Consider the following 20,718-nt stretch of genomic DNA (forward strand, 5'->3'; position numbering starts at 1 on the left):
GCCTCATTGACTACACGCTTCCCTTTGTCGGGTACAAGACATCTGGGTGTTCTGTCACACACTTCCCCCCCCCGTCTCCCAGGCAGTCGGCGCCCGTCAGACCGTTTTTTAGGCAAAGAGGCCGCCGAGGAAAGGCTGTCAGCGGAAATGGATGCTTCCAGAGCTCATTAAAGGCCTGTCTGCGGCGTGCCAGGCTCGGGGAGACGGAGCCGGAGATAGAGAGCAGCATCCGAAAAGAAATTCCATCTATCATGTTCCACCATGACATTAATATCTGTCACACGAGTCTGACAATGCAATAGCGCACACCCGGAGTGAGACATCCTCCTGTCATGGTGCTGGAGCTTGTGCCACGAGGGGAGCGTTCATGTGCATGTGTCCCTGTGTACTTACACGTTTGTTTGAGGGGAAGAGGGAGGATTCATACATGTATTACTTCTCCTCTCTTGTTCACATTATTAAACATTGACTGTGATATCGCTGCAAGTGAATGCGTTTTGTTGTTTTTTCCCTCCTCCCACCAGAATAGTTTCAGTTGTATTCTGCACCACGGCAGAGCTTCCAACGCACAAACCACTCCGGGCTGTTGAACCAAATCTGGAATTTGGAGCACTACTCCGGGATGTTTACAATGAAATGATTCATAATGCGCAATATCAGGGAGGAGCAGCCGTGTTGAAGTGAAAAGCACTGTACTCTGCACATTATGGATTTAAATGTAAGTCCTTGCTGTAGGACGTGCCAGCGCCCCCTGTCCGGTCCCTTCACTGAGCCTCATGTGATGAAGCAGAAATGTCCCCAAAATTGTTTTGTAAGTTCTTTCTCCCTTGCAGGCCTTTGATTCCCAGAGGAGAGATTCACTTCTGCATGACTTTCCTACTCTGTCTCTGCCCGGCGGGGATTCTGTCCTCCTCAGTGGTTCTCAAAGCGGGGGGGCGGACCCCCCTCAGGCCGCAGCCTCTGCAGGGCAGAGCACTTAGATGACCACGGGGGAAACTGTGGAGTGAAAGTAAGTTGAATGAATGTGATTTATCGTTGGGGGGAAAAAGCACAAACAAACGATGGTGCTGATGCTACTGTGTTGACCTTTACTTCACTAGAACTCAACTTGGGTCCTTTTCCATTAGTTGCTTCCTCTATCTTTGTTAATGAATGTTTAAAACTGTGAGCGGAGGGGACATTAACCTTTTTCGGCTTCTTAAGGGGGGGGGGGGGGGGGGGAGACATGTCTGAGCCACTGGTCTTTTTCAAGGACACAATCAACAGCAGCGACTTGAGCTGGATGAAGGACGACTTTTTGTCACCAAGGAGAATATGAGACGGGGAAATAGTCCAAAACATTTATGACTTTGTGAAGTTCAAGTTTTAATGAAATTTCAGCCACACAAAAAATTAGGATACAAGTACATGACCTTCATGTAAAATAACATAATCAGCTAAACATGTCTATAGTTTCAACTGTAAAATGAGAGAGAGATATTTCTTTTCATGTTGAGTTCATACAAAAACTGATTGGAAACTTCAGTGATCGTTTTGATTGCTTCAGCCTGGGAGAACAGGTCCTCCTTGGCTCCACACGAGCTGCGAATCCGCATTCTCAACATTTAACATCATAAAGGCCAAATACCGTTCAAGAATGACTTTCTTTTAAATTAACATTCCTGTTTGCAAATGACACCGATTCATTCAGTTCAACCTAAAGCAGATTACGTTTGTCTTTGAGTATGTTGAAGGAATGAAGGCCTATATGCAAATTCCAAGACAGAATGTTTATTGCACTTTGTGTCATGTTTAAACCCATGACCCTTAAAGGATGAGCAGTATAGATGAAGGATGTTTTCTGGACTGGTTGGTACGGTGGTGCAGTGGTTACTGTGGGCTCAGAACAAGACGGTTCTGGGTTCGAACATGGTGGCTGACGAAGGAGCATTTAATGAAAGACATTCAGAATATACGTGGAATAGATATTAAAATGTTAACAGACCAATCTGAGCCGTTTACAAAAAAAATGTATCCACAACACTGTAAAAACGTGTAGTTTGAGTCATAATACTGTTTGAATACTGTGTTGAATCAGATTACTGATGAATAGTTGGAGCACATGCTCATTAAGTCTCTGTGCTCCTTCAGGAGGAATCTTTGAACGGCGGCCTTGATGAACTTGACACCTGCAAGGTCTCAGATTGTAATCGCAGTCTCCATCTGTAACTCTCAGTTAATTACACAGTGTTTGGAGGCTGGAATGTTCCGTCAGAGAAACCAGTTTGGTCACAAGGATCAGAACGAGAATTTCCTGACTGAGCAGAGGATAAAAGAAGTGAACAGGGACACTGTGAGACAGAGACCTGAGTCGTCCACACAGACGGAAGACAGAGCGTGCGGTGAAACGTCTCCTCCAACACAAAGCTGCTGCACTTCAGTTCCTACCACGGTAAGAAAAACCTTGAAACTTCCCCTCCTGTCAGTTAATAGGAGTAATAATGACTTTTAAGAATACTTTTAATATGTACACATTTTTTTAAAGATTTTTGGAATATATATATACAATAATAACCAGGATTGCTCAACCCTTGAAAGTACCAACTATAAAATACAATTTCAAAACATTTTAGGACTGCAAAGCAGCACTGAGCGGCCAAGTGTTGCTTGTGTTTTGCCTTTTGCCAAAAAAATTCAAATAATGAGCTGTTCAGAAGTTTGGTGGTGATAGGACAATGCACAGTGGAGTTATGACAACATTGTCTCCTTTGGCGAAGGATGAATTTATTTAATGCATTTTAAACGTCAATGTTCATCAGGGGATTAATCTCCAAATACTGTTTGGTATACTGTGTAGGTTGATTTACTTTGCTTTGTTTGTATATCAAAAACTAACAGTACAATAAGAATTCTAAATTGTACGGTACTTGAGTCAATTTACTTAATCCCTCTCCACCACTGCATTCTAACATGCTATGCCTCTCTGAATATACATTTTTCGAATGCGGCTTAGATCCTCAGCTGCATATCTTTTTCTTTCTGTATCATCATTTGACATTTAACATCAGGTCAGTAAATTAAACAAATTGCCCGTACGTGCTGTTTTTGCTCCTTGGCAGAAGCATCCGAAGCCTCTTTACGCTTTAACTCTTCTGGTGTAAAGCAAAGCCCTGGTGATGCATCTGTAATTGATGTTATGGGATTATTAGAGACTTCAGTCCCCTTGAGTCTCCATGTTAACCCCCCCCCCCCCCCCCCTCCGCCCAGGATCATAACCAGACTCAGCACTTTTCACCAGAATAATCAGCCAATAAAACTGTAAATCAAAGCTGCTGTGGACGGCTTTTCAATTGCACACTGGTTAACCCCGAAGCATGTCCAGGGTGAGCTGTGATAATCACTATCGCTTCCTCTTGTTGCAGCAGCGTGCATCGATCCAAGGATTATTTCAGTTTTTATGGAAATCGCTTTCATCCCCCTCTCCGTCAGTATCTCGTTGAAAGAAATTTTGACTCAATTCGATTAATTGTCTGCGTCAGAGACTGAACCTACAAAAGTTTGCGTGTGTTATAGAACTTTGTAAAGATCCTCAGATATATATATATATATTTCGTGGACATCTCCCTCCCCCCTTCCTCCCTGCTTGAGGCTCTCCCCCCCCCTCCCCTTCTCCCCATATCTGCTCAGATTGCTGCAGCATCACAGGGCTGACTGGCTCTGACAGGACTCTCCTTGGACCTCTCCTCCAGGCCATTTGTCAGAAGGCGAGCCCCGCGCGGCGGAGAGCAGATTGGCAGTTGGCTGTAGCGGCGTTCGACGTGAGCGAGCACGGGCCACTGTCAGGGCTCTGAATGAGGAGTCACAAGGAGGCGAGCTGAATAAACACGATCCTCCGGCGTAATGACTCAGTTCATAGCACTTCCTTGACAACGGAGGCCTGTCGGGTATAAATGAAAACCCATGCATAAATATTCTCCCTGGTTAATATTTTATCAGCTACACTCCACACGGAACATCACAATGTTGATGAACCAGCATCCGTGCGAGCGCCGACCATATGTTGTTGCACATTTCTCTCTTTTTTCGATGTCTGCGAGTTCGGACCGAGGTGCAGCTCGTTTGCCATGTGTCTCTTCTTCCGAGGTGATTAATCATAATTTCAGACGTAACGCTGAAGTGAAAGAAAGAAGAACAACACCTTAATTCTCCTGAGTGTTGTTCTGTTTTGCCGTAACACTCCTGCAGTAAAAAAAGCCTTTCATCAAACACCCATTTTGCAGCAGGATGCTTAAATCACAGCTGGCGTGGAAGCAGAGGTGAGCAGTGTTTTTAAAGTAGAATGGAGATATGTGCTTCTAATTAGACCACTGGCTATCTCAGCAGACCTCCTGTCACTGTGGGTGCCCGAACCCTCTCTTTAATTACTCACAGAGGAAAGAGGATGTCAAGAGAAAATAGCGAATAGGCGCCATGCAAGACATGCTGCATGATTTCTGCTGCGGGCAGCCGAGATTCACACTACAGCACGGGGAAGGGTTCCCAGGCATTTGATCGCAGAGAGAGGAATGTAACTTTGAAAGAATAATTACAGTACTATAATAGTAATTTTGTCGTTTTTTTAATACTAGAATCATTTCTCTAGACACTGTAGGTTGGTTGCTCAGTCTGAAATATCTTAACAACCATTAAATCTGCTCCAGACATTCATGGTTCCCAGAGGATAACTCCTAATGATTGATCCCCTGACTCTCCCTCCATGAGGCGGACTTTTGTCTTAATGAGTGTTAAGTTGATTGTTGCACACATTCAGGTTCCATTCACGATAAATTGTAGTAACTCCCCCTGATTTGTTATGTAGCGCAAAAGATTTGATTCGTTGAATTTCGTTTGTGAATATTGACTGTTCAGCGTTTAACGATGGACATCGTATCCCAGATAAGATACAGGTGTTGCCATTTTGCGATGTTGACGTTAGTTTGAGCCAGAGCCGAGATCGTGTTTGAACCTCAATTACGAGCTCTTGAGCAAACATCGGTGTGATAAGAACTAACTAAAGTGTCAGAAGTCATGTTTGAAAAAAATGGATTTAACATGCAGGTTCTCCCCCAGCCACCAGGGGGAGAACAAGATGATTTGGCTCCAGTTTGTAATTAGTATAACTTGGAGTCGTAGCTTTACAATATGTCTCATCCTCTATAGAAAATGCTACCATGCTAATGTGCTAAATTATGATGATAAACTTAGTAATGTACCAAAGAAAACCCCATAAAGGCTCATTCTCTGCAGCTACCTTCAACAATGGCTTCATATTTAATGGTGTAATCACATTTTTGAAAGCACATGCACTTTTCTTAAGCATCTTTTGGGTTTTTATTTTACGAAGGATTACCATATCTGGCAGTAATATAACAGTGATCAAACATTATTGCCGTGGTGCACAGCTCTGTGTGGATGTGGTGCTGCAGCAGATTCTACAGCCTCTGCTGGGTAACTATAGTGTGGAGATTTTCCAGGCTGAGATGTGATGGGAGAAAGCTTGTACTCTGACACACCTGTGACACATCACAATTACCCACAAGCCCCAGGATTGTAAGTGCATGTGTGTGTGTGTGTGTGCGTGCTTGCACGTGTGAGACAGGTACATGCAATCCTGCTCACCGGGGGGAAAAACCAGATAGAAAGAAATGGGGAGAGACAGATGAACCAACACAAAGTTGATGTTTTCACAGTGGAAAAAAAAGAAAAACACACAAAAAAACAAATAAGACAACACTGCATTCTCCGGCTTGTTGGTGGGTCGCACACCTCCGCAGTTACCATGGTAACAGTCATCCCCGTGGAGAAGAGTTCCGGCTCGATCCCTGAAGCTGGTGTTTGATTGAATGGTTGTCAGGATGCAAGACAAATGATGACGTGTCAGAGCACCGCTGACAGACGCGCCACACACCGAGGCACAGTTAAGAGCAATGAAAGGTTTACGTATATATGTGTGTGGACAGCGTGTGTTAAATAGCGGGTCACCAGGGTGTGTTGGGGGGGGGGCCTAGTTGGTTTCTTATATATATTTTTGCCGCCCTGAGAAAAATATCAATGAGTCTGCTCACTCCTCATCCTGGAAATACATGCATGCATATTTTATGGCACGAATTCTCTCGGAGTAAATGCACGCATCAATAAAACAACCCTGCGCTGTGTGTGTGTGTGTGTGTGTGTGTGTGTGTGTGTGTGCAGGGGTTGGATGTTTACCGCGGCTCCAATTTTGCATGTGCAGCAAACGCAATAATACCTTTTAACAGTAATGTGCCGAGGTTCTGTGAAAACACCATTCTCCAAATTGGAAAGGGATTTCTGTCGTCTCTGGTAACACTTTGAATCATGCCGCCGCTTCTTAGGCAACCTCTTGCCTGCACACGCTAATAAGCGAGGCCAATAAATAAGGATTTTCGCGCGACCCCGCGACGTGCCAGACACGAGGAGCTGCATTTAAAAGGCGTATTATCAAATCTGTGTCACGTAAGTGCCTCGCTTTTGTTGCCTTTGTGCGATGTGAAGTTCATTTCCAGTGATAATTAAACCCTTAGCACATTTTCATCTTCTTACCTCTACTTTGCATAATTATCCTCGGGGCCACTTTCTACCGCTAAGGAATTTTTTAGCAGCTGGATAGTGAAGACATAGGCCTCTCTCGAAGGATGTGATGTCTGTACAGAGGAAAGAGACTTTTCAGCTCAGGGCACGTCGGAGCAGTTGGACTCTCATTGTGCCACCGAATTAAATCTGTTGATAATAACAACATTAAAACCCTCATGCAAACGAAACACTGCGAACACAAAGAATAGCTTATTTATTTATTTTTAAAAAAAGGCAATCAACCGCTATTAGGTCACGATGATTGTGGCGAATATCAACAAACACATTCACTTAACAATTACACACAATCCTGCTTCTGGAAAAACAAAACCATTCCAAAATCCACAGATATTACAACCCCCCTCCCCCCCACCCGAGCTCATATATGCATTTTGTACGGCTGGTAGGAGAGTGCAGCAACAGTGGGCTGCCAATTGCATAAGTGGTTTCGCTAATGCTATGGTTAAGTTTATGACCCCCGAAACAGCCTGTTTCATTAGAGGTGAGTGTGGAGCTGCGGGAGGTCAAAGATGCGTTTTATAATATACGGCACTTACCACAGCCGAGTCCGTGCACCTGTAACTTTTCATCTGTGAGCTATTACAAATGGCCTTGTGCCTTCCGGCCACTTTAAGCACTGGGGGGGGGGGGCCCAGATATTCAGAAATATATATAAGTGTAATGGCGCAATGCTTTTAGTTTGTTCTAAAGGCGTCTTTCCTGAATTTTAGACCTGAAACATTTTGTCATAATTTCTCTTTTCTGGGTTTAGAGTTTTAGATTCGAGGTTAAGATATGGATGTGTAATCCTTTACAGCAGATACAATGCATAAAGCAGAATGCTTCTTTTCTTTGGGGTTGTAGCCTATTGAGCTACATTAGCTTCATAACTTATTATTTGATGTTGTATACTGTATTTCAATTTCTTTAAGGGTCTTTTCACTGGAGTAAAACATTTGTTGCACAATTTACTGCAAATTTGATTAAATCAGCTAACATGACCAAAGATGAAACACCCTCAGCTCTATGGAGCGTGGCGGCAACTTTCAGCTTGTTGTTTTGGTCCAGTCATCATTTTAAAAAGTAGCCTATACTCATTTTGTGTGTTCAGCCACTACAGGCTGACATTTTAAGCAGAGCAGAATACTAATTGTGCGCTTCCTCCTCAGCACAAAGACAAAGTTAAGCAACTTGTTTGACCCAGATTTTCACTACAGGAGTTGGTAGAGAACAAAAGCAGAGCTGAAGCAAAACTGTAAATTGTATGTACTGTATTTTGTCTGACTTCCTTGGTATGTATATGAATCATCCCCATTATCACATGGTTAGACAAGACTTAGTCATTTGTCTCATTGATCAAAATGGTTTAAATGATATGAAATGAACATAGGATCTGGTTAAACTTGACCGAATACCCCTCCCCCCTCCCCCCCCCCCACTACGCCAATGACAATGAGGCTTATGAGCTCACATTCAAGATCATTTTCCTCATGTGACAGTTAACACATTGTAACATGACATGTGCACGCATGTATGTAGAGAGGAAGGAAAATAACAAAGCAACGCAAGCTGAAACCATAATGAGTCCGCCCCCCCCCCCCTCAATAACTAAAGAGAAGTAGAAGAAACACGCACACAATGTCAACTTAATCAACAGAGAAGCTTTAACACAGTGTTTTTTTTATACAGACGACCTTCAGGTATATATCAATTACTTCATCAGGATCAAGACTGTTTATTGTCAGGGCCCCAGTAGAAATCTCTGTTGACTACTAGAGTCCACAGTCATTCATCACCTGACCTCCACTCACTTACTGATCACTGCATAATGTCCCCGTCACACCTCCTCCTGCATTAATTGTCGCCCATGCATCCTTGTTGCATAAGTATCAGGTCACCGGTTGTGTTATAGAATGAATGCAGTCAAGAGAAAGTGTGTGGTTTCCATCGGGGGAGTGACTGCGGGGTGGGGGTGTGTGTGTGGGGGGGGGCGGCGTCGGTGAAGGGGAGATGATAAATGAGTCCCACACCATGCTGTCATTTGTACGTTGGCATCCAGTCCAAAGCACAATTTAGTGTAACATATGACGCCGGCTCCTCCAGATGACAAAGTTTAATGCTGATGTATGAACAGACAGAGAGCGTCGCCAGCTGCTATTGAACAGAAGGAGGTGGCCACTCTTCTCAAAGGGCAATTAATTAGCGCGCACACAAGCGCCACCGAGGACGGACCCTGCTCTTCTGGCTGTAACAACAACAACAACAACAACAACAGAGTGCTTTGTTTCAGTTGTTTCTCACTGTCCATCAACTGTCCAGGGAATTCAATCCATAACCCTAACGCCCCTTTTTTTTTACAGCATCAAACAACTAATAAAAACTATATTTACTATATTTGCATGTGTTATAAACATTAGTTTTGTATGAACTTAAGTGAAAGTCCATGTCCCACTTACGAACATGGAGGAGACGGGGTTTCACCAATCACCAGGTTGTGATTTTGATGCTTTGACTTTGGAGCCATCATGTCGTCCAAGTATATATATACAGTCTATGGATCAACCTCTAAAATTTGACCCTGACAATATATTAAAATGGATTAGTGCACGTTGAGATAACACCGAGCTCCCTGTGAAGGATCGTCCCCTCCTCTTCGTCAAGGAGCTGAAGGGACCGATTTAAAATTCACCGGAGACACTGCACGGAAAGGTCATCGTCAATGTCTGGGAAGATCTCTATAAAAACCTGTTTAGTTCATTTTCTCTCTACGCACCCAAACGGGGCATCGGAGCATTTAGTTCGTACGAGATAAATCGTCACATAACCACAAACAGCTTCTCACCCGGTATTGACCCGGAGTCCAGGTGCAGTGAACTGACTCCTTTCAGCCTCTCGCACTCGAAACATCCTTTATTTTTTTAATTGCACAGATATCATGACAGATCCCAAGAGGAAGCTAAATTTACATCTGGATTTTGGCATTTCACTGCAGCTGTGCACTTTCAGCCGCCACCAGGCATTCTGCAAAGGTGAACGCTCGTCATGTGACATCTATTTATTTTATCGACGTGTGATGTCAGGAAGGGCAGCAGTTGTTTTCTGTTGTTTTTTTAAAGTAAATAAACATTAGATTACCACACCCCCACCTCTACTCACAGCTTAGGTTGTTTTCTGGGTTAAATCTTGGTCAATGACATAAATACCTCATGAGTTTAAACAACCTACACATTCCCTGCGTCCTCTTGAGCCTTTCAGCTCCTTTCCGAGAAACTGAAACCTTATCTTCAACTATTATTTACAACTCGTGGAACACAATCCGCCTGTGAACTTCACTTTTTGCTTGTTTTCCGTAACTCATTGTCTTCCCTGTTGTGTTGGACACTGTATTTAAGGTGGGAGATATTTTCACGAAGTCCAGACACGGTCCTTGTTCTTCTGAGAGGTTCTGTGGGTGAGAACAACAAAAACAACTACGGTAAGTGGCATTAATTAAAAAAAAAAGTAAAATAATTAATTTTGATAAGGCACAAATTTGTCATTTTATTCTCTTTTCTTTATTTTTATAAATACCAGCAGCTCCGCTAGGAATCGCAGGTCTCAAGCTCCACTATCGTCTGCAATCATGATCAAATTGGTAATGCATAACTCTGTAATATGTCTATTAAGTTTTCTATATGCACAGTTCGTCCTATTCTGTAAGTGCAACCTTTCTAAATCCATGGTTTCCCTCATATAGTTGTGTGTGGCGATTGTTGCTGGATTGGTTTTCGGTAAGTTTATCTCTTCACCTGCAAAGACCCCGATCATTTGTAAAGTATAGTGATGGCATTACAATGTACGGGCACAATCACAAATACACAACATTGTTCTGATTATCTTGACCAGAGAGCAACCAGCAGAGACTGGAGGCCAAGAAACTAGAGCCAGAGAAACTGGAGCTCAACCAACTGGAGCCAGAGAAACTGGAGCTCAACCAACTTCCTACAAGTAAGCACCGTCTTTGTCTCACGTCTGATCAGGTGTTGTTGAATGCAGTAAACAGAATTTATAAACATATAAAGTACAAACTAAACGATTCTGTGGTTCACTTTGCACGGAACAGTCTGACACACACATTTCTTTGTTTTTACCTCCATCCAGAATTTCCCTGCGACTATCCAACCCACATCCGTGAGAACCTTCAGAATCTCTTTTTGGACATTTCAGAATAACTTATACAAATGACTCAACTTCTAAAATGAAATACCTTGTTCCAGAATGCTGGACGGACTGGTTTGACAGAGATGACCCCTCTGGAACTGGAGACTGGGAATTGCTCTACAATCTTCGTATTGAGAACCCAGGAAAGATCTGCCCCAAACCAATCCAAATCGAGGCCAAAACTCTGACTGGTCTCAGTGCGGCTGCAGCCGGGGATGTGATTTTTAAGTAAGTATTATGCAATAAGCCTTTTAGATACACTATTTACCTTTTGTTTTTTTTGTTGAACTGGAAACATGTATTGATTTGCCTTTATTAGGGCCCGAGCACCGAATGGTGAGAGGCCCTATTGAATCTGTAAGGATTTTTATTATTATTATTATTATTATTATTATTTCCCTTTGGGGGGCTTTTTCAGGGTCTAGACATGATCAAAAAGTTATGAAACTTTGCAGGAAATTCAAGGTCTGCGGATATTTTAGTATTCTGGAGTAATTGGAATTGGGCGTGGCAAAATGGCTCTACAGCGCCCCCTGGAACCAGCCCCTAGGTTTCCACATAACGGATTTTCATCAAAATCTGGATATAGGTGTATCGTGACCAGTCATGAAAAAAAGTCTCATGGAGCATTATGAAAAACACAACAGGAAGTCCGCCATTTTGCTTTTAGTGGCCATTTTGGCAATATCCCACATTTTTACTTTTACGTACTTGTCCCAGGGCTTTCATCAGATCAACTTCAAATTCAGATGAGTGTCATCACAACAAGATGGAGATAAAAAATGATTGAGGGATTTTTTTTTTATCACACCGTGTGACCGTGGCATGGCGTTAAAAATTGGTTACACGCCATCAAAACACGGGCATCTGTATCTCGGACATACATGTTCCAATCAAGTCCAAACTAGACATGTAAGACAATAGTCCCCGCCTGATGACATCTATGCATAAATGATGACTTAAAACCGCAGCGCCCCCTGGTGGCAACAGGAAATGTCTTGTTTTTTGCTTGTCTTACACTTGGATGAATTTCTCCTCATCCACTGACCTCAACCATGTCAAACTGTATCAAATGGGTCCCAAGACATTGACAATGAAGACATAAGATTACCGTGACTTTTCGTCAAACGCCATATGAATGGCGTTGCATTAAAGTTCATCAACTCGCCGTGAAACACGAAATTGCTGTAACTTCAGTGTTCATGATTCTATCTCTCTCAAACTACATGTGTGTAACAACAGCCCCCCCCTGAAGATATTCATATGGTTTTAAGAAATGGGCGTGGCAAAAAAAACTGACCAGCGCCCCCTATAGGGCAACCCCGGCACTACGATGGCCGACATTTATACAAATCTATCGGGACATGTGTCGTTTCATAACAAACAAAAAAATATCTTGGATAGGTATGCTTGACCAAACAGGGAGGCCGCCATTTTGGATTAAGTGGCCATTTTTTTTCCATATTCCACATTTTTACTTGATGCACTTGTCCCAGGGCTTTCATCAGATTAACTTCAAATTAAGATCAGTGCCATCACAACAAGATGGAGATAAAAAGTGATTAAGAGATTGACCTTTCGTCACACCGTGTGACCGTGGCGTGGCGTCTTGAGTTTGATTAAACGCCATCAAAACACGAGGTTCTGTATCTCGGACATACATTGTCCAATCGAGTCCAAACTAGACATGTAAGACAAGGGTGCCATCCTGATGACATCTACACAGAAATTATGACTTGAAATTACAGCGCCCCCTGGTGGCTACAGGAAGTGACATGTTTTATACTTTGATGAACTGCTCCTGGCTGCTTTAGGATATACAGCTCAAATGAGCTCAGTCAAGTCATTGAATCAAGGTCAGAATTGTGACGTTTCCTCAAACCATGTAAACATTGATGTTTGGCGAAGGATCATCCTTCGCCAAAGGACACGATGTTTTCATAAGTCCACTGTGCATTGTCCTATCACTACCAAACTTCTGTCACATGATAAGAGTACAAGCCTGAACAGCTCTATGTGTCAATATTTCCTCAGTGTCATAGCGCCACCTACTGATTCGCCAGGAAACAGGAAGTACTTTGTTAATCCACTCTGAATTATCCAACCGGCTCCAAACTACTGACCTATGATCACAATACTAATCTGAACAGCTCCACATATAAATATTAGTTCAGGGTCATAGCGCCACCTACTGATCAGTGTGAATATTAAGTTGTGTTAACATTGTCCGATTGACACAAAATTGCTCACGCTACATCAGAGCGCCTACATGAACAGATAAATAGATGTCTGTGCGTAATAATAGTGATGGCGCCACCTACTGGCAATCCTACTGCCGCAGAGCGCAAAACGCATTTATTGTGGAGAAGTGCATGCTCGATCGATGATGTGCGCTTGGTCATCGATCGCTCTCTCCACCGACCGCAACAGGCTTCAACGTGCGGGTGCTCGGGCCCGCAAGTGCTACAACGTAGCCCTAGTTATTAGGGCCCGAGCACCGAAATCGGTGGGAGGCCCTATTGAAATTGAAATGATTATTATTATTATTATTATTATTATTTTTCTTAGCTTAAATGAATTGGCTTTTTGAGGGCTTTAATGTGCTCAAAAAGTTGTAGGAGTTTGCAGTAAATTCGAAGGCGGCGAAAATTTACGTATTCTGGAGTATTTTGAAAAGGGCGTGGCAAAATGGCTCAAGAGCGCCACCTACGGAAAAGCCCCTCATTTAGCATTCACCGATCTTCAAAAAAAACAAAGACTATTTTGTATCATGACTAGATGCACAAAAAAGTCCATCAGTGCATTATGAATAACGCAACAGGAAGCCCGCCAGTTTGACTTTAGTGGCCATTTTGGTCATATTCCATATTTTTTCTTTGATGTACTTGTCGTACAGCTTTCATCAGATCAACTTCAAATTTAGACGATCGTCATCACAACAAATTGGAGATCTAAAGTTATTGAAGGATTACGTTTTAGCAAAACCGTCTGACCGTGGTGTGGCGTTAAAGTTTGATGAAACGCCATCAAAACACAAGCTTCCATATTTCAGACATAGTTTGTCCAATTGAGTCCAAACTAGACACATACGACAAGAGTCGCGACCAGAAGACATCACTGCAGAAATTGTGACTTACAATCACAGCGCCCCCTGGTGGCAACAGGAAATGTCTTGTTTTTAAGACGTGTTATGTTTTTATGTACTACTCGGAGAGCTTTCATCAGATCAACTTAAAAATTAGATGAGACTCTACAAAACAAGATGAAGATCTAAAGTTATCAAAATTTAAACTTTTCATCAATCCGTGTGACCGTGGTGAGGCTTAAAATCTTGATGTGCAAAATGAAAAGACCTGTTTTCATTTCAACCATGTATGTGTTTCATGGTCTTATACTGACCTCTAGTGGCTTTATATTGCCGGCACAACCTACTTGTACCGCAATATTAAGTCACTAGAGGGCAGTGTAGGATCATGGTTTGACCAAGGCACAAATTGTGTCACCTAAGGCAGGGGTAGGCAACCTTTACTATTTCCTCCACTCTTCCCCCAATTTAAAGCTGTCTGTTGCCGCACAACATATTTGATAACACAGGTTATAAAGTTATATATATATATATATATATAGTCATGCAATATATATAAAAACTATAGTTTGTTGCATTTATTAAATAATAGAACGACAATAAAGACAACTGTTGACATTTAACTGCTATTTTTACCTGTTACAAAATAGGAAAACACCAAACTCTGACCATGGCGTGGAGTCAAAGTCTGATCACACGCCATCAAAACACGAGTGTCTGTATCTTGGACATATTTGGTCCAATCAACTCCAAACTAGACATGTAAGACAAGGGTCGCGACCTGATGACATCTACAAAGACATCATGACTTAAAATCCTAGCGCCACTGGCTACAGGAAGTGAAGCGTTTATTGTTGCTGCAGAGCTTACAACGCACGCAAGGCAGAGACATGCGCTTGGTCATCGATCGTTCTCTCTCCCCCGACCGCAACAGACTTGAAATTGCCTGTGCTCGACCACTCTTCCCCCAATTTAAAGCTGTCTGGTGCCACACAACATATTTGATAACACAGGTTATAAAGTTATATATATATATATATATATAGTCATACAATATATATAAAAACTATAGTTTGTTGCATTTATTAAATAATAGAACGACAATAAAGACAACTGTTGACATTTAACTGCTATTTTTACCTGTTACAAAATAGGAAAACACCAAACTCTGACCATGGCGTGGAGTCAAAGTCTGATCACACGCCATCAAAACACGAGTGTCTGTATCTTGGACATATTTGGTCCAATCAACTCCAAACTAGACATGTAAGACAAGGGTCGCGACCTGATGACATCTACAAAGACATCATGACTTAAAATCCTAGCGCCACTGGCTACAGGAAGTGAAGCGTTTATTGTTGCTGCAGAGCTTACAACGCACGCAAGGCAGAGACATGCGCTTGGTCATCGATCGTTCTCTCTCCCCCGACCGCAACAGACTTGAAATTGCCTGTGCTCGACCACTCTTCCCCCAATTTAAAGCTGTCTGGTGCCACACAACATATTTGATAACACAGGTTATAAAGTTATATATATATATATATATATAGTCATACAATATATATAAAAACTATAGTTTGTTGCATTTATTAAATAATAGAACGACAATAAAGACAACTGTTGACATTTAACTGCTATTTTTACCTGTTACAAAATAGGAAAACACCAAACTCTAACCATGGCGTGGAGTCAAAGTCTGATCACACGCCATCAAAACACGAGTGTCTGTATCTTGGACATATTTGGTCCAATCAACTCCAAACTAGACATGTAAGACAAGGGTCGCGACCTGATGACATCTACAAAGACATCATGACTTAAAATCCTAGCGCCACCTGCTGGCTACAGGAAGTGAAGCGTTTATTGTTGCTGCAGAGCTTAAAACGCACGCAAGGCAGAGACATGCGCTTGGTCATCGATCGTTCTCTCTTCCCCGACCGCAACAGACTTGAAATTGCCTGTGCTTGACCACTCTTCCCCCAATTTAAAGCTGTCTGGTGCCGCACAACATTATTGATAACACAGGTTATAAAGTTATATATATATATATATAAAAACTATAGTTTGTTGCATTTATTAAATAATAGAACGACAATAAAGACAACTGTTGACATTTAACTGCTATTTTTACCTGTTACAAAATAGGAAAACACCAAACTCTGACCATGGCGTGGAGTCAAAGTCTGATCACACGCCATCAAAACACGAGTGTCTGTATCTTGGACATATTTGGTCCAATCAACTCCAAACTAGACATGTAAGACAAGGGTCGCGACCTGATGACATCTACACAGACATCATGACTTAAAATCCTAGCGCCACTGGCTACAGGAAGTGAAGCGTTCATTGTTGCTGCAGAGCTTAAAACGCACGCAAGGCAGAGACATGCGCTTGGTCATCGATCGTTCTCTCTCCCCCGACCGCAACAGACTTGAAATTGCCTGTGCTCGACCACTCTTCCCCCAATTTAAAGCTGTCTGGTGCCGCACAACATATTTGATAACACAGGTTATAAAGTTATATATATATATATAGACATACAATATATATAAAAACTATAGTTTGTTGCATTTATTAAATAATAGAACGACAATAAAGACAACTGTTGACATTTAACTGCTATTTTTACCTGTTACAAAATAGGAAAACACTAAACTCTTACCATGGCGTGGAGTCAAAGTCTGATCACACGCCATCAAAACACGAGCGTCTGTATCTTGGACATATTTGGTCCAATCAACTCCAAACTAGACATGTAAGACAAGAGTCGCGACCTGATGACATCTACAAAGACACCATGACTTAAAATCCTAGCGCCACCTGCTGGCTACAGGAAGTGAAGCGTTTATTCTTGCTGCAGAGCTTAAAACGCAAGCAAGGCAGAGACGTGCGCTTGGTCATCGATCGCTCTCTCTTCCCCGACCGCAACAGACTTGAAATTGCCTGTGCTCGGGCCCGTTAGTGCTACAACGTAGCCCTAGTTATTATTATTTCCCTTTGGGGGGCTTTTTCAGGGTCTAGACATGCTCAAAAAGTTATGAAACTTTGCAGGAAATTCAAGGTCTGCGGATATTTTAGTATTCTGGAGTAATTGGAATTGGGCGTGGCAAAATGGCTCTACAGCGCCCCCTGGAACCAGCCCCTAGGTTTCCACATAACGGATTTTCATCAAAATCTGGATATAGGTGTATCGTGACCAGTCATGAAAAAAAGTCTCATGGAGCATTATGAAAAACGCAACAGGAAGTCCGCCATTTTGCTTTTAGTGGCCATTTTGGCAATATCCCACATTTTTACTTTTACGTACTTGTCCCAGGGCTTTCATCAGATCAACTTCAAATTCAGATGAGTGTCATCACAACAAGATGGAGATAAAAAATTATTGAGGGATTTTTTTTTTATCACACCGTGTGACCGTGGCATGGCGTTAAAAATTGGTTACACGCCATCAAAACACGGGCATCTGTATCTCGGACATACATGTTCCAATCAAGTCCAAACTAGACATGTAAGACAATAGTCCCCGCCTGATGACATCTATGCATAAATGATGACTTAAAACCGCAGCGCCCCCTGGTGGCAACAGGAAATGTCTTGTTTTTTGCTTGTCTTACACTTGGATGAATTTCTCCTCATCCACTGACCTCAACCATGTCAAACTGTATCAAATGGGTCCCAAGACATTGACAATGAAGACATAAGATTACCGTGACTTTTCGTCAAACGCCATATGAATGGCGTGGCATTAAAGTTCATCAACTCGCCGTGAAACACGAAATTGCTGTAACTTCAGTGTTCATGATTCTATCTCTCTCAAACTACATGTGTGTAACAACAGCCCCCCCCTGAAGATATTCATATGGTTTTAAGAAATGGGCGTGGCAAAAAAACTGACCAGCGCCCCCTATAGGGCAACCCCGGCACTACGATGGCCGACATTTATACAAATCTATCGGGACATGTGTCGTTTCATAACAAACAAAAAAATATCTTGGATAGGTATGCTTGACCAAACAGGGAGGCCGCCATTTTGGATTAAGTGGCCATTTTTTTTCCATATTCCACATTTTTACTTGATGCACTTGTCCCAGGGCTTTCATCAGATTAACTTCAAATTAAGATCAGTGCCATCACAACAAGATGGAGATAAAAAGTGATTAAGAGATTGACCTTTCGTCACACCGTGTGACCGTGGCGTGGCGTCTTGAGTTTGATTAAACGCCATCAAAACACGAGGTTCTGTATCTCGGACATACATTGTCCAATCGAGTCCAAACTAGACATGTAAGACAAGGGTGCCATCCTGATGACATCTACACAGAAATTATGACTTGAAATTACAGCGCCCCCTGGTGGCTACAGGAAGTGACATGTTTTATACTTTGATGAACTGCTCCTGGCTGCTTTAAGATATACAGCTCAAATCAGATCAGTCAAGTCATTAGATCATGGTCAGAATTGTGACGTTTCCTCAAACCGTGTAAACATTGATGTGCGGCGAAGGATTTTCCTTCGCCAAAGGAAACGATGTTATCATAACTCCACTGTGCATTGTCCTATCACTACAAAACTTCTGTCACATGGTCAGAGTCCAAGCCTGAACAGCTCTATGTGTCAATATTTCCTCAGTGTCATAGCGCCACCTACTGATTCGCCAGGAAACAGGAAGTACTTTGTTAATCCACTCTGCATTATCCAACCGGCTCCAAACTACTGACCTATGATCACAATACTATTCTGAACAGCTCCACATATAAATATTAGTTCAGGGTCATAGCGCCACCTACTGATCAGTGTGAAAATTAAGTTGTGTTAACATTGTCCAATTGACACAAAATTGCTCACGCTACATCAGAGCGCCTACATGAACAGATATATATGTCTGTGCGTAATAATAGTGATGGCGCCACCTACTGGCAAACCTACTGCCGCAGAGCGCAAAACGCATTTAACGTGGAGAAGTGCATGCTCGATCGATGATGTGCGCTTGGTCATCGATCGCTCTCTCCACCGACCGCAACAGGCTTCAACGTGCGGGTGCTCGGGCCCGCAAGTGCTACAACGTAGCCCTAGTTATAGTATTGTTCTTATATTAAGTAATAATCATCAGATAAGTCAATGACTTCTGATATTGAATCTGAGCTATGTGCCAATATTACAGATAGACATATGAAAGAATGGAACAATGTGGAACTTTTATTAAATTCATTTGTTGTATTAAACTGCAACTTTAAAAAAACGTTTTTAAAAAGTTCATTTCTATCCAGTTTATTGTCTTCAGTAATTATCTCTCTTTGTTTGTTTTGTCAGAAGCGACACAACCACAGGATTCATCTGCAAGAACCAGGACCAGAAGTCCAAGAAGATGTGCAACGATTATCGCGTTCGCTTCAGCTGCCATCCCCCGTTCTGTGGCGGAGGTACTGTGTGAGCACGCTCCACACGTGCAGAGTTAAGTTGTTTCCCGCCGTGCAGTCCTAACCTCTCTTGTTTCCTCGCTTCCTGCAGTGTGCTGGACCAACTGGTACGACCGGGACCGTCCCTCTGGGACAGGGGACTGGGAGACTTTGAGTGACCTGAAAAAAACATACCCAGGAGAGATCTGTGACAGCCCGATGTACATTGAGGCTGTCACCACTGACACCATGACCCCAGCTATCAGCACAGGGGAGAACTTCCTCCAGTAAGTTTCTGTGATAAGAGACGAGAGATAATAATCTCTATGTGGTAATTAATGACCATCAAACAAAGTGTCCTAATCCTTGGGATAAACCGCCACAGAGCTGCTGCTGAAACAGTGAAGGGAAACTTTGTAAATGCACATTTACATTAGGTGACATTTTAATGAGCCCCAGGAGAAAACCACCTACTCCCACTTCCTGTGTGGTCTGAGGGGCAAGAAACATGGCCACACAAATTGAATGCTGTTTATTTATTTATTTTTGAGTTTTTTTATAATTTTTTTTACATTTAGGGTTAAATGATAATGAAATCAAAACTAGAATGAGTGTTTGTACCTTTATACATTATCACCTTATTGCATTTACATGTATTGGGATCAAATATTATAAGAAAATAAGTTCAGTAGTTTTGGCGTTTTCCAGCCGACAGACTGACAAACAATACATATCATTCTTGGCAGAGGTAAAAAGTTGTGTTATAAATCCTTTTACAGCGAGAAAGAAAAAACTGATTTCTGGATATTTGACTGATTCTTCATGACCTTGGTTCCTTTTTCAGCTACAACCCAACTGTGGGATTCGTTTGTCGAATGGTGGACCAGATAGATGGCGAATGTCTCAACTATAAAGTGCGGTTTGGATGCCCGTGCAAGTGATTCCACGGCAACACTGAGGTGCCGCGGCGAGAGAGGACCCCTTTCCAATTTTGATCTGCTATATCTTTTCTCGTTTGATTATATGATTTGCTTCTCCTGATTGAGAACCACACAGAAATCTGCTTTTTTCACGGTCAATTTGTGGTAATTTTATCATTTAAATCAATTATTTTCCTGCTGTGAAAACAAATTTTTATCTTCAGTAGAAAATACGTATTAGGTGCTTTTTCTCTTTCTTTTCGTGATCTCGTGTGATGACGACTGTTGAGGACAAATCACTATCAATACAATAAAATGATCAAAAAAAATATGAAATGTCTTTTCTCATTAAGTTCCGCGCTGCTCAGCTTGTTTGCGGTGCGCTAATGGGCTCACAGGCTTACGTGGAGCTGTGGTTCGGTGTGAGCAGTGCAGCCGTAGTATATGTCAACAGATGGCACGAGGCACAGACGGTGGGAGGTGCCGGGTCGCTGGGGGAATGAGGAAA

General features: G+C 42.3%; 1 protein-coding gene across 2 annotated transcripts; it reads left to right on the forward strand.

Moving 5' to 3' along the window:
- The first annotated feature begins 2,312 nt into the window (after positions 1-2,312).
- Positions 2,313-20,469, forward strand: LOC128460574 (mucin-5AC). 2 transcript variants are annotated; one of them, XM_053445815.1, is made up of 10 exons: positions 2,313-2,431; positions 10,002-10,084; positions 10,183-10,243; positions 10,346-10,379; positions 10,495-10,596; positions 10,750-10,779; positions 10,866-11,037; positions 19,205-19,314; positions 19,403-19,577; positions 20,135-20,469. In XM_053445815.1, the coding sequence occupies exons 3-10, from the start codon at positions 10,232-10,234 to the stop codon at positions 20,229-20,231; spliced, it is 732 nt and encodes a 243-aa protein (XP_053301790.1). In that variant the 5' UTR covers positions 2,313-2,431; positions 10,002-10,084; positions 10,183-10,231; the 3' UTR covers positions 20,232-20,469. The 2 variants fall into 2 exon arrangements, with proteins under 2 accessions (XP_053301790.1, XP_053301789.1); XM_053445814.1 differs by having other exon boundaries at positions 10,186-10,243.
- The last annotated feature ends 249 nt before the right edge of the window (positions 20,470-20,718 follow it).

Source organism: Pleuronectes platessa, chromosome 17 (assembly GCF_947347685.1).
Source record: "Pleuronectes platessa chromosome 17, fPlePla1.1, whole genome shotgun sequence".
Lineage (NCBI taxonomy): Eukaryota > Metazoa > Chordata > Actinopteri > Pleuronectiformes > Pleuronectidae > Pleuronectes > Pleuronectes platessa.